Source organism: Haliotis rufescens, unplaced genomic scaffold, assembly GCF_023055435.1.
Source record: "Haliotis rufescens isolate VD_foot unplaced genomic scaffold, xgHalRufe1.0.p SCAF_9, whole genome shotgun sequence".
Lineage (NCBI taxonomy): Eukaryota > Metazoa > Mollusca > Gastropoda > Lepetellida > Haliotidae > Haliotis > Haliotis rufescens.
This window is the reverse complement of record NW_025964383.1, coordinates 9,862,291-9,882,517: the sequence shown is the minus strand read 5'-3', so window position 1 is coordinate 9,882,517 and position 20,227 is coordinate 9,862,291. Positions and strand designations below refer to the sequence as shown.

Genomic DNA, 20,227 nt, shown 5'->3' with positions numbered 1-20,227 from the left:
AAATCATATGTGCTTCATAGAGAAATGGTTAATGTTAATGTTGGGAAATACCAAACTTAACCCACCTGTGAATGGACTTGTCCGACATTTCCGAGTTCGGATTTTATTCAGGATTTTATTCATCGTTTTTAAAATTGGGGTATATATTTTTAAAGCTTGTACATTTTATCAACTACTTAAAGAGGCTGTACAAAATGTAGATATCTCATATAAGAAACAAACGAATTGTGGTCGTTGTTTATCGTACAATAAAACACTACAGGGAGAATACACTACTTGGGGCTGCACCCCTCATGGTTTATTCCCCCTGCAGTGTTTTATTGTACGATAAACAACCCCCACTCGTCGTTTATTTATTTCTAATGTGACTTACACGCGGTCACATTCTTTGTATTTCCTCCGTGAACAAGCATGTACTGATAACAGGATGAATGCCGTACATTTTGGCCTCATTGATAGTGAAGGTACAAAGGTGAGAGGTAACACGAGCAGAGAATACGTACGACACAGACCATTTGACCAAATGGATTCTGATGAAGAGTTACCAACGGACCGGTGTGGGACTGCAGGCGGACCTGAACGCCTCGGAGACAAGGTGGAGGATTTTAGCATCGATATTAGTGGAGCAAACAGCAATGAAGAAGAGGATGCGTTTGTCCGGAACAGGCTCTCTAAGATACACCAACGCAACGTCGGTGAATCGGGACACGTGGAGACCTCTATTTCAAAAACTACGGATGTCCAGACGGATGGAACTGATGACAGTCATCTCCCCATAGATCGAGGCTGGGCGTGGATGATACTAGCGGGTATATAGTTACTTGCATATGTCTTGCCTATGGTAATATTCTTCACCAAAGATGGTGTAAATATTGGCTTTTGTTTTGTTTTATGGGAACCTCTATTGCATTAAGGCAGAGAACGTATGGATGTCAACTTTTTTATTATGAGGAACACAACGTTTCGGAGTACATTCTTACTTCTTCACCAGCAATGAGCAAATGGAAGCCAGCTAGGTAATTAGCACCGACAAAGATCCAAGCACTAGGCAGATAGGTTCCCTGGTCACGGTTCATGGCTGGCATTTCTATGTCAATTCTTTCGCCGTTCTGTGCTAATTACCCCCGGCCTCCTGTTTGCCCTGTGTCCATTGCCTATTACTTATCTATGATAATTTAAATACTGGCTTCCATACTATCAGCGCTAATCACTGTAAAGTGTTGGCTTCCATTGTCTATTGCTAATATATTCTCTTCCTTATGTGTATCACTTCTAAATAGCTTTCATAGACCTCTATTGCAGTGTCTCTCAGGATTGACCAACATTCGTATGTCTGTTCAATACCCATTAAATATTCCTAATGTCATACACATGCACTGGTAATGTTGACAGCAATGGTGTGTAATAGGACCGTGGCCTTATGTATCCACGCTAATAGTTATTGTCCCCACCCCTTGATATATGCGTCTTGGCATAAGGGTGACAATAATTACTAGAAGGGTTTATGTTCGGAAATAATATTTTTATCTTTGTGGAAGGCAAGGATGACAAAGTAGTCTAAGGTATCGTAATACGCTGTACGCAACTGCGTCCTCTCATCTTAGGTTCGAAGCCCAGATTCCAGTTGAGTGTGGTCTTTGCCAGCGCCACGTGTGTGTTCATTGGTTTACGAAGAAAATGTATCACTATTAAATAACCACCAACCTTCAACTGACACACGGTGCCGTAGCGTGATGACATACACATTCTCTGGTCAGTTTGACCGCAATGATGTGTAATAGTACCGCGGTTTTGTGAGTTTTATTTCATCTTTGTAGGAGGCAAAGAGCATAGTAGTCTTTGCATCCTATGAACTCAAGTTCGAAGCGAATTCGCGCTGATTAAGACCTTTGGTTTGTCAGCACCGCATCCGTTCACCTGCAAATGGGTAAATATCTTTACCAACGTCACTTGTGCTTTACCTCATGAATGACCGAAATAACTGGGGCCTAAGACCAAACATAGTTAAGAGTATTTGTTCTCAGTGACATCCGTTAGAGCAACATATACCCCTTTTCAGGATGTCTTCTCAACGTCATTATTCTGACTGGCTATGGTCGAGGGATTGCCATCCTTTTCGTGGAATACTTGAAGATTTTTGAAGCATCAGCCACCAAAACGACGCTACTGATGGGCGTCATGGCTGGTGTTTATAGCCTGTCTTGTAAGTATACATGTCCATACTATACTGTGTACACAGCTATAACATACTAGCACGTACAGTGGAACCGTTGATCCGAAATGTACTGTTCAACGTGTCGATACATTAATGCCCGGGTTCACGAATCATGAATGTTTATTAAGTGAGAAAAGTCCAATCATATGTGACCCGGCAGGAGAAAAGGCACCTACTGGGTGCTATTAGTACTTATATGCTGTGACGTCATAAAGAAAACTTTTGACGTCAACGTAATTCCGTGAAAATAACCTTGTGTGCTCACTCTACAAAACTATTTTATTTTTCTCTCGTTAGTTCGTAATGCTATAAAACATTATTTCAAACCATATCAGTATACCTGCTTACTTTCGATTAATAAGACATGGTATCTAAAAACTGCTATCGTTGTATAAACAGTTATAAGTCTGAAAATTTGGACTTAGCAGAAAAAGAAATGTTTGAAGTAATGTATCTCTGTAATGAATATGAATCGAAGCTTATAAACTCTTTTCTTATAGTCCTAAGATACCGCAGTTTTAAAATAAGAGAAGTTAAATGGTGATTGTATTATGTTATGTATTACTTGGTTGGTCACATGTGTCTTTTAGGCTACACCTGTATGTGTATCTTAGAGGATGGCCGCATATGTATTGAAAGCATCCACATAATCCGGTTTCCTGTTCCAGCGCTTATATCCATGCATGTCCTGGTAGACCTTCTTGGTGTCAGGAAGACAGTGATGCTTGGAGCAACCATATCTACCGTTGCCATGGTAATGGCTATCTTCCCTACAAGTATTACGTACCTGGTTTGTACACACAGTGTGTTAATCGGTAAGGCTAAATTGAGTTGACTGCTTGTCATCGTGTTGATTTAGGCACATAATACGGGTTTGTCTGTTCCAGAATCTATTGTTTTAAAACAACCGTTATATAGTTGGAATATTGCTGTGTACTTACTTAAACAACAAACAGATGCCAAATCATATGTGCTTCATAGAGAAATGGTTAATGTCATCACATGCATAATATTTTTTGGGACACATTTGGCTGTGTCATTGAATAGATAAGCCGACCCAAGATTCATTTCTACGACCTTGTGGTACTGGGTGATTTCCCAAATTAAACTCAGAATCAGTAAATGTCCACTCAAGATCAATGAATAATCAATACATTAGTGGTAGGTTTGCAATATATCAAGGCAATACCATGGGACAAATACGTTGACAAATAACATGGCTCAGAATTAGAGATAAAGCATCACCAATACCTTGAATTTTGATACTGTTGAATGCTTCCATTCGGTCATGTTTGTCAAAACGGAGCGTTGGATAACTCTAAACACAACAGTACTTCACACAGTTACTTCGACAGTTACTGCTACAGACAATAACGACAAAAAAAATTATTCTGCCACATTCAGTGGACAGGAATGACGTACTCGTACATAAAATGTTGTTACAAAACCTCATTCACATTTTATGACCGAACAGCCAACAAACAATGGAAGTTGTTTGCAAATAATAAAATATATATACTTGCAAACAAAAGTGTATATGATTACATGTAACCAGAGGTCGGCAGTTGAAATGGAAAGGTTACTTATTTTATTTTCCTTTAACTAACTGATTAAATTATGCGCACATAAGTTACTCTCCGACGGGATCAGTGGCTAAGAGGTTAGTGCATCCGCATACACTCTGTTGCAATAAAACATCGTAAGTCCCGCACCCCTTTAATCCGAAAACCGCTTTTTCCGAACGATTACATCGTACATGGAATGCCCACATTTGTAAAACGTGTCGATCCAACTATTCGCGTCTCCGCCGATGTAGGTGAAACAAACAAAAAATGCTAATATTCACTGCTTATATTCACCGTGCTTATATTTGCTCCTACTCTTATCCACTTCATTTGCTCTAATGATGCATGTTTATATACACAGGTGTGGGATACTCCATGATCTATGACCCAGCTATTGTTCTGATTGGGCACTACTTCAACAAACGACGAGGACTTGCTATATCAATAGCTATGTCCGGCATCAGTTTTGGGAGCAGCGTGTTTCCCCCTTTGATACGATACCTTTTAGACGAGTATGGGTTACAGGGCAGTATGATAATACTAACAGGAATAACGATGAACATGTGGGTGGGTGGATTGGTGAACCGCCCACTAGAGTCGCACAGAAAAATGAAGATAACAGCAAACACAAAACAAAACGGACATGCAGCAAATACCAAACTAAATCGGCGTTCATTGAGAGCTGAATTGAAACATTATGGAAAATCAAATCCTGAAAAGTTTCAAAGTGTAAGTTCCATTACATCGGAAATGACGGGAAGGTCTCCATTTCAAGGGTATTCGCTCCTCAATACAGATTTACCAGATTCGCCTACACTCGTAAGAAGAATCAGCAGACCACTGTCAGGGACGAGTCAAACAAGCTACAATGTGTATGCAAGCAATGCCGAAATAGGTTCAGTGTCAATGTTAAGTTTAGAAGATGAAGATGAAGATGGCGCATTTCCAAAAATTGATGAAAATATTGAGAAGGATACTGTCAATCCCAAGAATGCGATTTTTTACATAAAGAAAGTGCTTTCAACATTGGAGTTTTCGTTGTTCAAGAAGCCAGTGTTCTTAATGGTTATTTTGTATTCTTTCTTTGGAATAACCATAGGCCTTGTGCCGGTATATTTGCCCGCGTTGGCGAAAGACAAAGACATCAATCAGAGTGACGCTGCAATATTTCTACTTATATCTGGAGCAATAGATTTCTTTAGCAGATTTGTCTATGGTTTCTTAGCAGACTCGAAAATCATGCGAGTTACAACGATTATGGCGATTGGTCTTATAATTACTGGGACTATTACTCATCTCACATTTTTTTTCAATTCGTATGTGACATTGCTGATATATTCTGTAGTGTACGGGATGTTCGCGAGCTCCTACTTTTGTCTGATTCCTGTCGCAATTGTAGACCTCCTCGGATTGCAGTACATGGCGAAGACACTTGGCTTTGTATCTCTTTTCCATGGTGTTTCAATGGCCATAACGCACCCTATCGTAGGTAAGTACAACACGCTTTTAATATATACTCTTCAAAAAAAGAAACTTGACACTGATTTTCAAAATGTTATATAATGCGATTGTTTTAAAATAGGACACAGAAACCATTATTGAAACACTGTTTGAAGATCAATGTACACAATGTTCAAAACATTAATCGTGTCACCTAGACAGACACACGTACACGATACAGTTAATGTCACAGGGGTACAGAAAATGTCAGTATCGGTTGTGCCCAACACGTGCATCAATCACCGCTTGCATCGACGACCCATAGATGCAATCAAGTTGTCAATAACACGCTGTGGGATGTGCTGCCATTCATGCTGAAGTGCATGAAGAAGCGCCGGAAGTGTTTGGGGCGGTGGATTCCTTCTGCGAACGCGTCGATCCAACTCGTCCCACAGATGCTCAATCGGGGACAAATCTGGTGAACGGGCTGGCCAAGGTAATGTCTGCATGTTGTTGTGCTGTAAGAAGTCCTGACAAACACGTGCGGTCGAGCGTTGTCCTGCTGGAACTGTCCGCCATGAACGTTGACGTGAGGAAGAACGTAGGGCTGTAGGATCAAGTCTCTGTAACGCACACCCGTCAATGCACCTGACACATGCACGAGAGGCGTCCTACCACCGTGATGAATTCCGGCCCATACCATGACACTCCTGCCGCCAAAGGGGACAACCTGCTGCACACAGTTGGGGGCGTAACGTTCACACCGACGTCTGTAGACACGTGCGCGCCCATCAGCACGTGTGAGTAGGAAACGGGACTCGTCAGTAAACAGTTTCTCCACCATGCACGTGCCTATCTAACCCCCTGTTGGCACCAAAGCAGACGGTCCGCCAGATGACGTGGGGTCAATACATGACGTCGAACAGGTCTTCGTGCAAAAAGTCCAGCCTCCCTCAGTCTGTTGCGTAACGTTTGATCTGATATTCTGCGTACCCCAGGGATCTGTGTGGTTGTAGACGTGGCTGTGGTAGTGCGGTCTCGGAGATGTCGCAGCCGGATGTATCGATCTTGTGCTTGGGTTGTCATCCTTGGTCTTCCTGACCTTGGTCTGTCGTCCACTCTGTTGGTGTTTTTGTATCGGGTCCACAGTGCGGAGATTGTCTGTCTGGATACGCCAAAGTGCCTGGTCACTTCTTACTGAGTTGCTCCAGCTTGTAATCTCCCAATGGCGTTGTTCCGTTGAGCTGCATTCAGTCTCGGCATTCTGTCACCGCCTCTACTGCCGTTATAGGACTGTATGAACAGCCGTTGATGTGGATTTTCATACCCATTCAGCAGGGGGGTCTGCATGCCTAAATGCTGGATCCTGTGCTGCCCTTTTTTTACAGGTGGTTGCGTTTGGATGAAGCTGTAAAATTGATCCCCAAACGCTACGTTTATGTGCTTAACATGTGTTTTCGTGAATTATAGACACATCATCTTTCTGTTTGACTTATTTGGTTCTCATTTAATGTAATTATTTTAGATATTTGGCAAAAAGTGGTTTTACATCTGTCAAGTTTCTTTTTTTGAAGAGTATATATACAACTTGCAGAATTTGTAGTCACATTAGATTAACTAAGAATGAATTAACTTGCATTCTTTGTGTAGACACAGTGATGCCTTGTAACTCGAAGTCCTTAAGCATGAAAATGTATCGTGTAATCCGTATTATACCAAGACCATAAATTTAAATCGCCTTTAAGGACAGACCGAGATAAAGGAGATTAGTGATCCTGTTAATGATCCTGAACAATATGATGCATTGTATTTTCTTCTTTCAGGTAGTCTTACAGATTACACTGGTTCATATACTGCAGGCTTCAACTATCTTGGTGCATGTGCATATGCATCTGCAATCATTCTGCTGTGTGTACCGCTACTAACAAGACGCGTCTCAAGACACCTGAAAGAAGAATCATTAAATGAAAATGAGGAGGAAATCAAACCATTGCAGCTAACAACGGAATTGTAATGGGACATTTATCTTTTCAAGAAATTTTACTTTTTAATTGGACGTCGATCCAGAAGTATGAACATTGACCTGTTGTTAGTGTTTGATTGTTTTAGTTCTTTTGGACCCTGGATACTTTAAAATAATTCGAATTGGTGAAATTGAGGGAGATGATTGAACACTCGCTGCATCTACTGTAACAGCAATGGTTTTCTTCAGATCGAAATATCGACATCCGTAAATGTCTACATGATCCTGCTTATCGGAGGTGAAAAAGTAAGACCTTTAGAAATATAATCTGTGGGATGCGACAACCAATTGTTATTCCACATTTGTCTGTCACGTTGTTTGTTTTGTGAAATAATACAAAATGGTTAAAAATGCATTGTGTTTCCATAAAACATGCTGTATGTTCCTGTTATAACCCCTTTAGAAGAGTGTGGCTTTTGATGCAGGTGCGTCAAATACTTGGACATGTTCAACAAACAAAATTTCTCGAAGCCGGTCATTAGGAACACGATGAGGAAGCAACTTAGTCAGGGAAGATGCAATAAGGCTTTCACTGTTCATAATCTATATGAATGATGTCAAAGTTCAATCAATAACTGATCGTTTTCGTTCTCTGTCTGTCTGTCTGTCTGTCTCTCTCTCACTCTCAAAGGAGTATTCTTTGATTCGATAAGAACCAAGATTAAGAGTTTTGACAGAATTGTGTCCAGCGTTAAGTTCATGACATCGACGAGGACGATGAAGGGATAGATAATGATGACGAGATGAGTTGACAATATATACATAGAATTCAATATAACTAGACACAGAATGTCGTTCGACAGTTACTGAAGAGAAAGATGTAATTGGTAAAATGCATACGTACAAGCAAAAGTACATGTAATTCAAGTCTACAGTCCAACATTTTTAAAATAAAATTCAAAACACAACGCTGTGTACGTTCCCCAATATCCCGTTACGGTGCTTTTGGCAATGATTAGTGTTTTACAAGTTCGCTTGGGTAAGGAGGTTAACCAGTTATCCAGGAATCATAAGCACGAATAACTCCAGTTCGCTGTTGTCGTGTGAGTTAATATTCAACAAACACATTATCAAAAAATTAATCTTATATTACCAACAAAACGAAGCCAACATTATCAAAAATATGTCCAAACGCAGGAATGTATGTTATTCAAATATAACAATAACATCATAGCTAGGCAAAGGATATTCATAAAGTTTTCGATTTACACAAAATACAGAGATTTGAACAAAAGTTACTTATTTTTGTCCTTTTTGTCATTCATTCGAAGCAGGGAATATATAGCACATTTGGCGTTATCATTTCAACCGAAAAATATACCTCATTAAACATGTTGTGGGTAGAACAATATGTATATATGTTGTTGTATTGTGTAATGGAACTTTCTTCCATCTATAATTTTCTTTTGCAAGTTTCGATTTGAAGACGGGACAAGTTAGTTATGCAAAGATTTAAGGTCTGTAGTAAATAACTATCATATAAGTTGCAATGACAGTTGCTATTTTGTTTTGTCAGTTGGAAGTTTATAGCTCTTGTTTGAATTTTGGCATTCAATGTTGGCTTCTAAGATTTGACATCGATTTCTTTTAAAGCTTTTATAGTTGTTTTTATTCGATTGATATTCGAATTCGTAAATCGGTATCCCGATAGAACAATCTATTCTGTATACACGTGCACAGCCTATAATATGTAGAAAGTTCTTTATTTATATGAGAAAAACAACCGCATATTTCATACTTCTACTGACTATCGGTATAGTGACTATTCGGTATACTACTATTAGTTATGTCTGTAACAGACACAAACAATCTACGTGGATTGAAACCTTTTGCTGAAGGTATTTTTTACTGTTCATAGTAAAGACGTACAGTTTGGGTATGAAGAAAGCAACTCTATTGATCATTATGCAGGGACAGACGACACAAGTAAAGTCTGATCATCGCAATGCGATAAATACTTTAAGTTTATTCATCAGGATGTTTTGTTTATGTTGCCCTCAAAGTTTGACAGACAAACATTATTGATTTTGAAGTAAAGTATCTACCTGATGTGCCAATGCGAAGAGTTCTAGACAGTGCGTAAAAAGGGAATCCATATATGTGTATTCAAGAGGGTCAGGCAACCGTATCAAATTTGTTTGATATTTCAGTATACATGCAGGTACCTTAATAACTTTCAAATTAAAAGATGTTTGCAGACTTTCATGATCAAAGCCATACGTGCACATTATTTTGACATGCTGACAGTTTGTTTGTGCAACCGACAGTCTGAAAGAAGCAACTTTATTGGCCCCGAAATCTCGTTAAAGTTATGCAGTCTCTATCTGCAAATGAGCAGGGGGGTGCAATTGGAATGTTTGAAACCGGTGATTGCACAACACGTTGTTGCTAGTCAGTTTGGTCGTCATCGAAAAACCATACAGTCACTCTTGTGCCTGTGCCAACAGATTTTAAACGCCAGGTACCGACTAAGTTCAGGACGTCCCCAAGTAACATCACGTCGGTAAGATAACCATATCCATCTGATCCACCTGCGAAGTCGGTTTCAGATGTTTTATACTCCGCAACAGCCCCAGCCTTACGTCCGATCAGTGCAATGACTTTGGGGAATCGATTACAAGAGCATACCATCGACTACGACTAGCTGTACGTCCATGGTTTCTGCTATATCACCGAACTACAAGACAACATCTGATGCTGAGGTTACTTGACTGGGGTTCAGACCTCTTCAAAGATGAATCCTGGACTGCAGTAGCGGCCGTCAACGGGTTTATCGACGTTAGATTGAACGGTACCCTGACGTTCAATCTGTATCTCATATATATTTAGGGGCGATCGGGTAGCCTAGTGGTTAAAGCGTTCGCTCGTCACGCCGAAGACCCGGGTTCGATTCCCGACATGGGTACAAAGTGTGAAGCCCATTTCTGGTGTCCCCCGCCGTGATATTGCTGAAATATTGTCAAAAGCGGCGTAAAACCATACTCACTCACTCACTCACTCAGATATAGTTCAAGCAATTGAAGATATCAGTAATTTTGCAATAAATGTGAAAAGGGATTGCCATATATACGAACATATCTACTCATACATAAGTAGATAGCTGCATGTAGTTTGTCTGTTTGTTGTTTATCGTCGCACTCAGCAATATTTCAGCTATATGACGGCGGTCTGTAAATAATCGGATCTGGACCCATCTTCCCGAGGCAAGAGAGTTAACTGACTTTGAAAGTCCAGTTTCCACCCTTGCCGAACTAGGCTGGAATTCCTGTGCTCGATTGTAGCGCCACCAGTGGCTATTACGAGTTATGTCCCTTCTATGCCTCTCCTATGGACCAATCAGATTTCACCTCTCGTATCACTTGCATTTGCTTCAAACAAAACAGCGGCGCCCGGTCAAGACAATCTGATCGATAATCAAGGTCTATATTGTCATAAAACGGGTCTTACATGTACATCGCGAAATAAATCAAATCACGTGACCACCTTGATTAAAAACATGAAAAGATTTGGAAAATATCTCTTGACAACGAGTTGGCGGTGCACATGCTTTGCAAATCCTGCAATCGACCGAAATCTGCACCACAGTTTACGAACCGTATTTCGATTTCGTTGCGCGATTTTGATAGGACTATGCATAGACTCGTTAGTCCAGCCAAAATGTTACACCATAATACCAGCCTAGTTTGGCAAGGGTGGAAACTGGACTTTTATAGTCAATTAACTCTCTTGCCTCGGGAAGACGGTCTGGACCAGACAATCCAGTGATTGACATAATGAGCATCGATCCACGCAATTGGGATCAAGTCAGCGACCACCCGATCCCGTTAGTCGCCTCCTACGACAAGCATATTCGCATGCATGTATGTAGTAGATACGCGTAGATAGGTAGTAGATAAATGTAGATAGGTAGTAGATACATTAGAGTCGATGCTTTCTTGATCAAGGCGAATGAGACCATCATGTGCAAATCCAATCAAGGCAGTGTGATGCAGACAATCCAGGACAAACCACATATATAGCCGTACCTAATCTGAACTATCCACAAGGAAAGTATAAGGATCTATTTCATATAGCTAACATTGCCTTATCAGGATGAGACCGTCTCCTTGGTCTAGTGATAGAGCGTCTGCCCGAAGAGGGCAAGGTCGGGGGTTCGATCCTCTGCCGAGTCATACCAAAATACGTTAAACGATGGTACTTGTTGTTACCTTCGCCATTAACGGGCTAAAACAAGGACTGATCGGATTAGATTCAGTGTACCAAGTCGCGTATTCATGATACACTTCGACATGGTACCTCAGTGGGCTTGCACCATAAAATCGGCATAAGTCCGGACTGGTACCAGCTGCCGGACACACACACACACACACAAACACACACACGTATATGCACGTCACTTAATAAGTGCAATAATTTTGTTAAACCCGATTTCACCTCACCTCATCAGGAAGACCTACTGGACACTCCAAAATAAGACATTCATATGCATTAAACACAGACAGCAGACATCAAAACCAGTTTAGCTTGGTGAACCGGTTATGGTGATGCCATATAATTACCGAGAGAGCTGTGCATGATGCGTACATGATGAAATCATTAGCTACTTCACCAATGAACGCGCACACCTATACTGATAACAGTATGAATGTTGTACACATCAACCTCCTTGATAGTGAAGGTGCAAAGGTAAGCGTTAACATTTAGCTGAGATAACGTACGATGTAGAGCCCGAATGGATTCTGATGAAGAGTGTGTGCCGGCAGACCGGTATGGGACTGCATACGGTCCTGAAAGCCTCGAAGCCGAGGTGGAGGATTTTAGCATCAATATCATTGGAGCAAGCAGCGAGGAAGAAGAGGATGTGTTTGTCCGGAACAGACTCTCTAAGGTACACCAACACAACGATGTACATGTCGGTGAATCGGGACACGTGGCGATGCCTGTTACAAAAACTACGGATGTCCAGATGGGTGAGACTGATGACAGTCATCTCCCCATAGATGGAGGCTGGGCGTGGATGATACTAGCGGGTATGTAGTAACTTGCCAATGGTAATATTCTTTAATCAACATGTGCAACATTTGTCCATTTCATTGCGTAACTTTGAACCAATATCACAATGTCGCTTACCAACATACCTATATTCCTTCTGCAATTATTCAGGTACTGGTATCTGCTCAAATGTGGTTTAGTTGATCCCCGACCAGTGAATCCGTATGTATCCTTTGTCAACTCCCTGGGGTGTATAATACCCAAGCTGCCAACGGGGGTTTTACATCCACCTCACATATCGGGTACCCATTCCCTGCTTGGTGAACAGAGGCACTAAGTCACTTGCCCAAGCTGACACCACAAACTCTTACACTCGAGTATGAACGTATTCGCTTTTCCAACATTTGTACATCTACCATCGGATGAGGGCGTTCTTTTGAGTGCAAAGGGCGAATGCGCTGTACACTAGGGGAAACGACACTGTAAACATCTGTAAACATTGTTGGTCCACAACCCGGCCGAATCTCATCTCATTGCGCTTGCTCGCCTTGCCCACTCCGCCCCCAACAGTAAAATTGTTCAATACTATTTAGATAACTTGTTTGATAGGCATTACATAGAAGTTGACGGATGACAAGATAGACACAATATTTTTTTATGGATAACAACTTCTTTAATACTGTGAAAAGGTATTAAAGAAGTTGTTATCCATAAAAATATTGTGTCTATCTTACTATTTAGATGTCTGATGTGCAATCGTACCAGGGTCCCATGTACTCATACTGACAACTATTGTCACCCTGTCATATATGCGTCTTGGTATAGGGATGACAATACGTTTTAGCATGGGAACTTGATATTTTCGGAAGTATTATTTTATCTTTGTTGGAGTCAAGGGTGACAAAGTAGCCAAAGGCATCGTACTACGCTGTACAAAATCACGTCCTCTCATCTTAGGTTCTAATATAAGATTCGTGTTGATAATGACCCTTTGTTTGCCAGCGCTACATGCGTTCTCTTTGGTTTCACAAACAAAATAAGTAAAGATCTCTACTAGCGTCAGTTTTGCATTACGTCCAACCTTAAGCTGATTCACTGTGACAAAGCTGAAATAACTACTCCTAAGATCAACACCGCCTCCTTGGTCTAGTGGTAGAGCGTCCGCCCGGAGAGCGGAAGGTCCGGGATTTGATCCCCGGCCGCGTCATACCAAAATACGTTAAAAGATGATACTTGTTGTTACCCTGTCTGGCGCTCGGCATTAGAGGGCTAAAACAAGGACTGGTCGGCTCGGAGTCAGTATACTGTGTCTGAGTTGGGTATTCATGTTAAACTGCGGCATGGTATCTCAGTGAGCTAGCACTATTAATCGGCATCAGTCCGGACTAGTAGAAGCAGCCACACAAACACATACACGTACATGCACGTCGCTATATAAGTGCAATAATCTTGGCCGCGACGTTAAACCCAATTTCACCTCACCTCACCTAAGATCAAATTCACTCACTCACTCAGAGTGTTTGTTCTCTTTGTCTTATGAGTATGTCTCCGTATCATCATTTTGAGCAAAAAATACCCTTTTCAGGATGTTTTCTCAACGTCATTATAATGATTGGCTATGCCCGAGGGATGGCAATCCTTTTCGTGGAATACTTGACGTTATTCGAGGCATCAACCACCAAAACCACATTACTGATGGGCGTCATGGCTGGTGTCTATAGCCTGTCTTGTAAGTATACATGCGCATATTGTGTAGTAAATTGTTACACAACAACAACTAAGTTGCGTGTACGCAGATAAATGCGATGGCAGAGCGATCGTATCCAAATACGGAAGAGATATGACAATCGGTATTGGGAGAAAAGGTACAGGTAATTGATGTGAGGATTGTACGAATGTGAGGGGAATACCCACCTGTGCATAAAATGGACTTGTCCGACATTGCCGAGGTCGGATTCTATTGAGGGAGTCATCATAATTGAAATACGGGCGAATATTTTTAAAGCTTGTAAGTTTTAGTAACATCCTTAAAGAAGCTGCACATAATGTTGATATCTGATATAAGATATAAAAGACTCGTGGTCGTTGTTTATCGTATAATAAAACACTGCAGTGAGAATAAACCACTCGGGGCTGGGCCTATTATGGTTTATTCTCCCTGCAGTGTTTTATTGCACGATGAACGACTCCCTTTCGTCGTGTATTTCTAAAATAAAAATAGTAGTATGCCAACAATAATGAACGCAATAGATTGCTCCTTCTAGAGCGCAATGTACTTTTTGCCATCTGTCCGATATAAGGGATGAATATCATAAGATTACATTTTTTGCGTCCATATCTTAAATCAGAACGTAAGATATTTGTTCCGAAATGTTATTCAGATGCACTGGACATGTTAGTTTTCAATCTCTCTTTCAATGTACAAAACTCGGCATCATAAAAAACTAAGCATATTTTGTAATATTATCATGAAATTCGTTAAATAGTCATTCTACTTCCGCCATCATGTAATTTGTACTTTGCGTTTGTACCTCATATGCCGAATATATCGTCCTGAGAGCAAATAAAGTTCTGAACTTTTCTGTTCTGAAGGAAGGTTCAGGACTAACGGGTTGCTCTGACACTATTTGTGTCACTATAAATCAGATTTCTTCCACGTGCAAATTCTTATTTTGACATTCTTGTTCACTCCAATTTTGTTTCAAGATTTGTCAGCACCTTACTCGTGTTCCCCTTACTGGATGAATTTTTCTTTTGACGACGATGTCGCGTTTTGATGTTTGTTTTGTCTGTTTTACGCTATTTCCGTTATCCAAATTCTGTTTTGGTCATGCATTTGTGATTAAGTATGCCCTAAAATCTGCAGAGTTACTATGCTGACTTTAATTACCCTGTATAGTTCCAACAGTATTTGACCAAAGGGTTTCAGAATAACGGAATTGCACTGAAACTATTTTGTGTTATTTTCTTCTTAGTTTTGACAAGCCCATCTTCTGAGAATTTATGATGAATTTTGTGAGTATGCTAGGCGTTTTTTAATGTATATTAAGTGAGTAAGTACATACACACATGTATCTCCAAGTATATGCTGTCTTGTTAAGATGTTGAGTGTATGTGCATCTTAGTGGATAGCCGCGTATTTGTTTTAGGCATTCTTTTTATCCGGTTTCCTCTTCCAGCACTCATATCCATGCACGTACTGGTAGACCTTCTTGGAGTCAGGAAAACTGTGATGCTAGGAGCAACCATAACAACCGCTGCCATGGTAATGGCTATCTTCCCTACAAGTATTACGTACTTGATTTGTACACACAGTGCATTTATCGGTAAGGATATCATTATATTTACGATTCTCTTATCACCATACATGATACATGCACACTGAATGTAGGATGTAGTATGTGAACTAAAGCTGCTCATGTACAACACAAACATGAACGGATGTTCATTTAATAAATGCCACATCCTGGTTTGATTAAGGCTTGAAATAGGCACAAAGAGCATGTGATAAGTCCCTTAATGAATCTCTGATTCTGTTGATTGGATGCCATCACACCCGACGGTGTGGGTCGTTTTTCAAAATACTTCAGACGCGATTATTTAAAGTCACCGTCATATTGAATTTGCTGTGTACGGCGTAAAACATCAAACAGATGAGAAATCATACATGTATAATATTTGCTAACACATCTCCGTTTATATACACGTTTATTTGGTGGCATAATTTGCTGTGCATCGTAGCTCTGCTTAGCCGATCTAGGATCCACTGCTTGGTGGTTAAGGACCCCTGTTATTATTTTTTTGTATAGCAGCATTTCTATCGCATACTGTTACTGTGTGATTCGGAAGTGAAACGCAAAATCAGTAAACCACCACAAAAGATCAATTAATAATCAATAAATTTCCTTGTGTTTTGAAATAATCAGTTTGAGGTTTACAATGAAATAAGACAATGCAACGGGTCAAATAGGTGACAGAAGCAAATGGTAGCATGCTCAAGAATTAATGATGCCCAGAAATGTGTCACTGTCGAATGTCTTGACACGGGCCTGTTTTCGTTCTTGAATCAAGAATAATGTCGGCAATCCACACTTGGCAAGTACATACAACGCAAGTCAGCCTGAAAAGGGCCCGCTTGTCGCCCATACACAGGTATAGCCAACCTTCCAGAAACTGTCGCATCTTTCTCGAACTATCAAGCCTTTCATAATTGTCAACTACCAGGGACAGATGACTTTCATCACTGTCTGTTAACATCTGATCACCACTGCGTTTGCTGCCATCGCCATCCGGCACATAACACTACTTCCAATGTCACTTTGACTTTCTCGCCATCATTCAGTTGACAGTAATGAGATGGACAACCCAACTCATATGGAGACCGTTGAGCCAACAAACAATAGAAGATCTTTCTAATTTATTGTTTTTTTCTTTACGAAATTGATAAATGGCATTTTGCTGAAGGTAATCTAAGATCGAATTGGTGGCCAAATGATTAATGCATCCGCACACTAAATTACAATGACATTTTATTAGTCAGCACCCTGTTATCTGAAAACTGCACTTGCCGAACGATTACAGCGTGTATGTTAAGAGACAATGGTCATTTGTAAAATGTGTGGATCCTACCATTAGTGTCGCCAACTACAAGCGGGTGGAATACTGCTACCTTTGGCTTTTCATGATGCTCACTGTGTTTCTCATTGCTCGTATCCCTATCACTTTGATGTGCACTGATGATATATGTATTTCCACACACAGGTTTGGGACACTCCATGATCTATGGACCAGCTATTGTTCTGATTGGGCACTACTTCAACAAACGACGAGGACTTGCTACAGCAATAGCTATGTCCGGCATCAGTTTTGGCAGCAGCGTGTTTCCCCCTTTGATACGATACCTTTTAGACGAGTATGGGTTACAGGGCAGTATGATAATACTCACAGGAATAACAATGAACATGTGGGTGGGTGGAATGGTGAACCGCCCGCTGGAGTCGTACAGAAAAATGAAGACAACAGCAAACACAAAACAAAACGGACATGCAGCAGATACCAAACTAAATCGGCGTTCATTGAGAGCTGATATGAAACATTTTGGAAAATTAAATCCTGAAAAGTTTCTGAGTGTAAGCTCTATTACCTCGGAAATGATAGGAAGGTCTCCCCTTCAAGGGTATTCGCTCCTCAATACAGGTGTACCTGATTCGCCTACACTCGTAAGAAGAATCAGCAGACCACTGTCAGGGACGAGTCAAATAAGCTTCAATCTGTATGCAAGCAATGCCGAGCTGGGTTCAGTGTCAGTGTTAAGTGCAGAAGATGAAGATGAAGCGTTTCCAAAAGTTGATGAAAATAGTGAGAAGGATACTGTCACTTCCAAGAATGCGATATTTTACATGAAGAAAGTGCTTTCAACATTGGAGTTTTCATTGTTCAAGAATCCAGTGTTTGTATTAATCATTTTGTATTCTTTCTTTGGAATAACCATAGGCCTTGTGCCGGTATACTTGCCTGCGTTGGCTAAAGACAAAGACATCAGCCAGAGTGACGCTGCAATATTTCTGCTCATATCTGGAGCAATAGATTTCTTTAGCAGGTTGTTCTATGGGTTTTTGGCAGACACGAAAATCATGCGAGTTACAACGATTATGGCGATTGGTCTTATAATTACTGGGACTATGACTCATCTCACATTTTTTTTCAATTCGTATGTGACATTGCTGATATATTCTGTAGTGTACGGAATGTTCGCGAGCTCCTACTTTTGCCTGATTCCTGTCGCAATTGTAGACCTCCTTGGATTGCAGTACATGGCGAAGACACTTGGCTTTGTATCTCTTTTCCATGGTGTTTCAATGGCCATAACGCACCCTATCGTAGGTAAGTATAACATGGTCGATATGGTGTACAAATATTTAATGCATATACAACTGTAAAGTCATTAGCTTTACACATAGAATGAGGAATGATAACTGTCATTTATTTGTGTATTTACAGTGACGCCTTGTAACTCGTCATAAGCATGAAAAAAAGAGATCCAGTAATCCGTAGTTCGAGAGAAACATATATTAAACAATTGTGGCAATAAGAATTACCATTACATTTTTGTTAATGACATATCGACTTCGAGAAGTCCCAGTTATTATAATAATCATCAACCACCGATTATATGATGCATTGTATTTTCTTCTTACAGGTAGTCTCACAGATTGCACTGGTTCGTATACTGCAGGCTTCAACTATCTTGGTGCATGTGCATATACATCAGCAATCGTTCTGTTGTGTGTACCACTACTAACAAGACATGTTACGAGGCATCTTAATGAAAAAACTTTAAACGAAAATAAAGAGGAAATCAAACCCTTGCAGCAAACAACTGAACTGTAATGGGAAATTTATCTTTTCCAGGCATTTTACTGGTTTGGTGTCCAGAAGTATAAATATTCACCTGTTGTGAGTGTTTGAATGTTTTAACTCTTTATCATCCCAATGACATTAAAATGAACTGAATTCGTGTTATTGAGGGCATTCAATGTTCTTATTGTAGGTAACGTCCAAAGAAATATAATAAATACACATTAATGTCTATATAGGCTTTGTTATCGGTGGTCGGACAAATAATAGAAAACCCTTGGAAATAGAATCGGTAGGGTGCGACAATAAAATGTAATTTCACATTTGTTTGTCACGCAAATTTATTTTTGAAATGATACAAAAACGCTTAAGCGTTTACAAGAGAACTTAACTGAAGCCACACAATGATTTGGGTATAGAATTCATCGTGACTACTTCTCTACTTGTGCGGTTTACTTGTTGTAATTACCAATAAACAATACAACCCTGGCCGACACAACGTCGCGTTCAGGATTATTGCACTTATATAATGTCGTGCATGCATGCGTGTGTATGTGTGTGTGTGTGTGTATGTATATATATATGTGTGTGTGTGTGTGTGTGTGTGTGTGTTTGTGTCTGTGTGTGTATATATATATATATATATGTGTGTGTGTGTGTGTTTGTGTGTGTGTGTGTGTTTGTGTCTGTGTGTGTGTGTGTGTGTGTGTGTGTGTGTGTGTGTGTGTGTGTGTGTGTGTGTGTGTGTGGCTGCATGTACTTGGCTGGACGTATGCCGATTTATGGTGCTGGTACACTGAGATTCCATGTCGCAGTTTAACATGAATACCCTACTCAGAACCAGTATACTGACTCCGAGCCAACCCATTTTAGCCCCTTAATGCCGAGAGCTCGGCAGGGTAACAACAAGTACCATATTTTATCGTACTTTGGGATGACGCGGTCAGGGATCGAACCCCGAACCTTCCGCTCTTCGGGCAGACGCTGTACTACTAGACCACGGAGGCGGTCCAACTTCTTGTAAAACCAGAAGCACAGAGTCGCCGTCATAAAGTTACACCGATAATTACATGATATTATTTGGGATACAGTTGCCATTACTCCAACTATGCCTAAATCCGTCATCCGTCTTAAAACATACGCTGACCAGTAATACTAATTGGGATTCGAACCTACGATCAGTGCATCCCGTCGCCAAAGGGACGCAACTCGGCACTGCTAACATGGTCATCCATGGCTTAGATTTAGTATATGATTTCATACTGATTTATCTCTCTCCGGGTCCATGTCCACAGTTTAATTTAACATGTATTGTATGATATTAAAACGTTCAAATTTCACATTATATTCACAATCATGTGCATATATCTCAAGTAATCAATTGCTATCAATACAAAAGTATCAGTTCACTGTAGATCTTGCTTCTAAAGTAATATGATGCTTTGAATATCAAAGAGTAATGTTTGATTGTAGAATAAGAGTGAAAGTGTCAAGGTGGATAAAGACCTTTTCCATTCAGCAATACAACAATCGATATCATCGTGGATGAAAACATTAGCGCTAAAAATGAATATGGACATTATGCCCTCCCCCCCCATGCAATATAACAATAAACCATAGGCTAGTAAACACACT

At 40.4% G+C, this 20,227-nt stretch overlaps 2 protein-coding genes across 2 annotated transcripts; both read left to right on the top strand.

The window, feature by feature from the left end:
- Positions 1–484: 484 nt before the first annotated feature.
- Positions 485–7,596, top strand: LOC124148558 (monocarboxylate transporter 12-B-like). Its single transcript, XM_046519697.2, has 5 exons — positions 485–809; positions 2,060–2,203; positions 2,884–3,030; positions 4,142–5,269; positions 7,044–7,596. Exons 1-5 carry the CDS (start codon positions 524–526, stop codon positions 7,232–7,234), a joined length of 1,896 nt encoding a protein of 631 aa, XP_046375653.2. The 5' UTR covers positions 485–523; the 3' UTR covers positions 7,235–7,596.
- Positions 7,597–11,962: 4,366 nt separating this feature from the next.
- On the top strand, positions 11,963–18,908 carry LOC124148546 (monocarboxylate transporter 12-B-like). The gene is made up of 5 exons (XM_046519683.2): positions 11,963–12,273; positions 13,821–13,964; positions 15,415–15,561; positions 16,997–18,118; positions 18,435–18,908. The coding sequence occupies exons 1-5, from the start codon at positions 11,976–11,978 to the stop codon at positions 18,623–18,625; spliced, it is 1,902 nt and encodes a 633-aa protein (XP_046375639.2). The 5' UTR covers positions 11,963–11,975; the 3' UTR covers positions 18,626–18,908.
- The last annotated feature ends 1,319 nt before the right edge of the window (positions 18,909–20,227 follow it).

What these genes read in the sequence shown, in the direction of transcription:
- LOC124148546 (XM_046519683.2), top strand. Translation starts at nt 11,976, where the DNA reads ATGGATTCTGATGAAGAGTGTGTGCCGGCAGACCGGTATGGGACTGCA. An exon ending in GGCGTGGATGATACTAGCGG is followed by an intron (nt 12,274 to 13,820) that starts GTATGTAGTAAC and finishes TACCCTTTTCAG; the next exon opens with GATGTTTTCTCAACGTCATT. An exon ending in TACACACAGTGCATTTATCG is followed by an intron (nt 15,562 to 16,996) that starts GTAAGGATATCA and finishes TTCCACACACAG; the next exon opens with GTTTGGGACACTCCATGATC.
- LOC124148558 (XM_046519697.2), top strand. Translation starts at nt 524, where the DNA reads ATGGATTCTGATGAAGAGTTACCAACGGACCGGTGTGGGACTGCAGGC. An exon ending in GGCGTGGATGATACTAGCGG is followed by an intron (nt 810 to 2,059) that starts GTATATAGTTAC and finishes ACCCCTTTTCAG; the next exon opens with GATGTCTTCTCAACGTCATT. An exon ending in TACACACAGTGTGTTAATCG is followed by an intron (nt 3,031 to 4,141) that starts GTAAGGCTAAAT and finishes TTATATACACAG; the next exon opens with GTGTGGGATACTCCATGATC.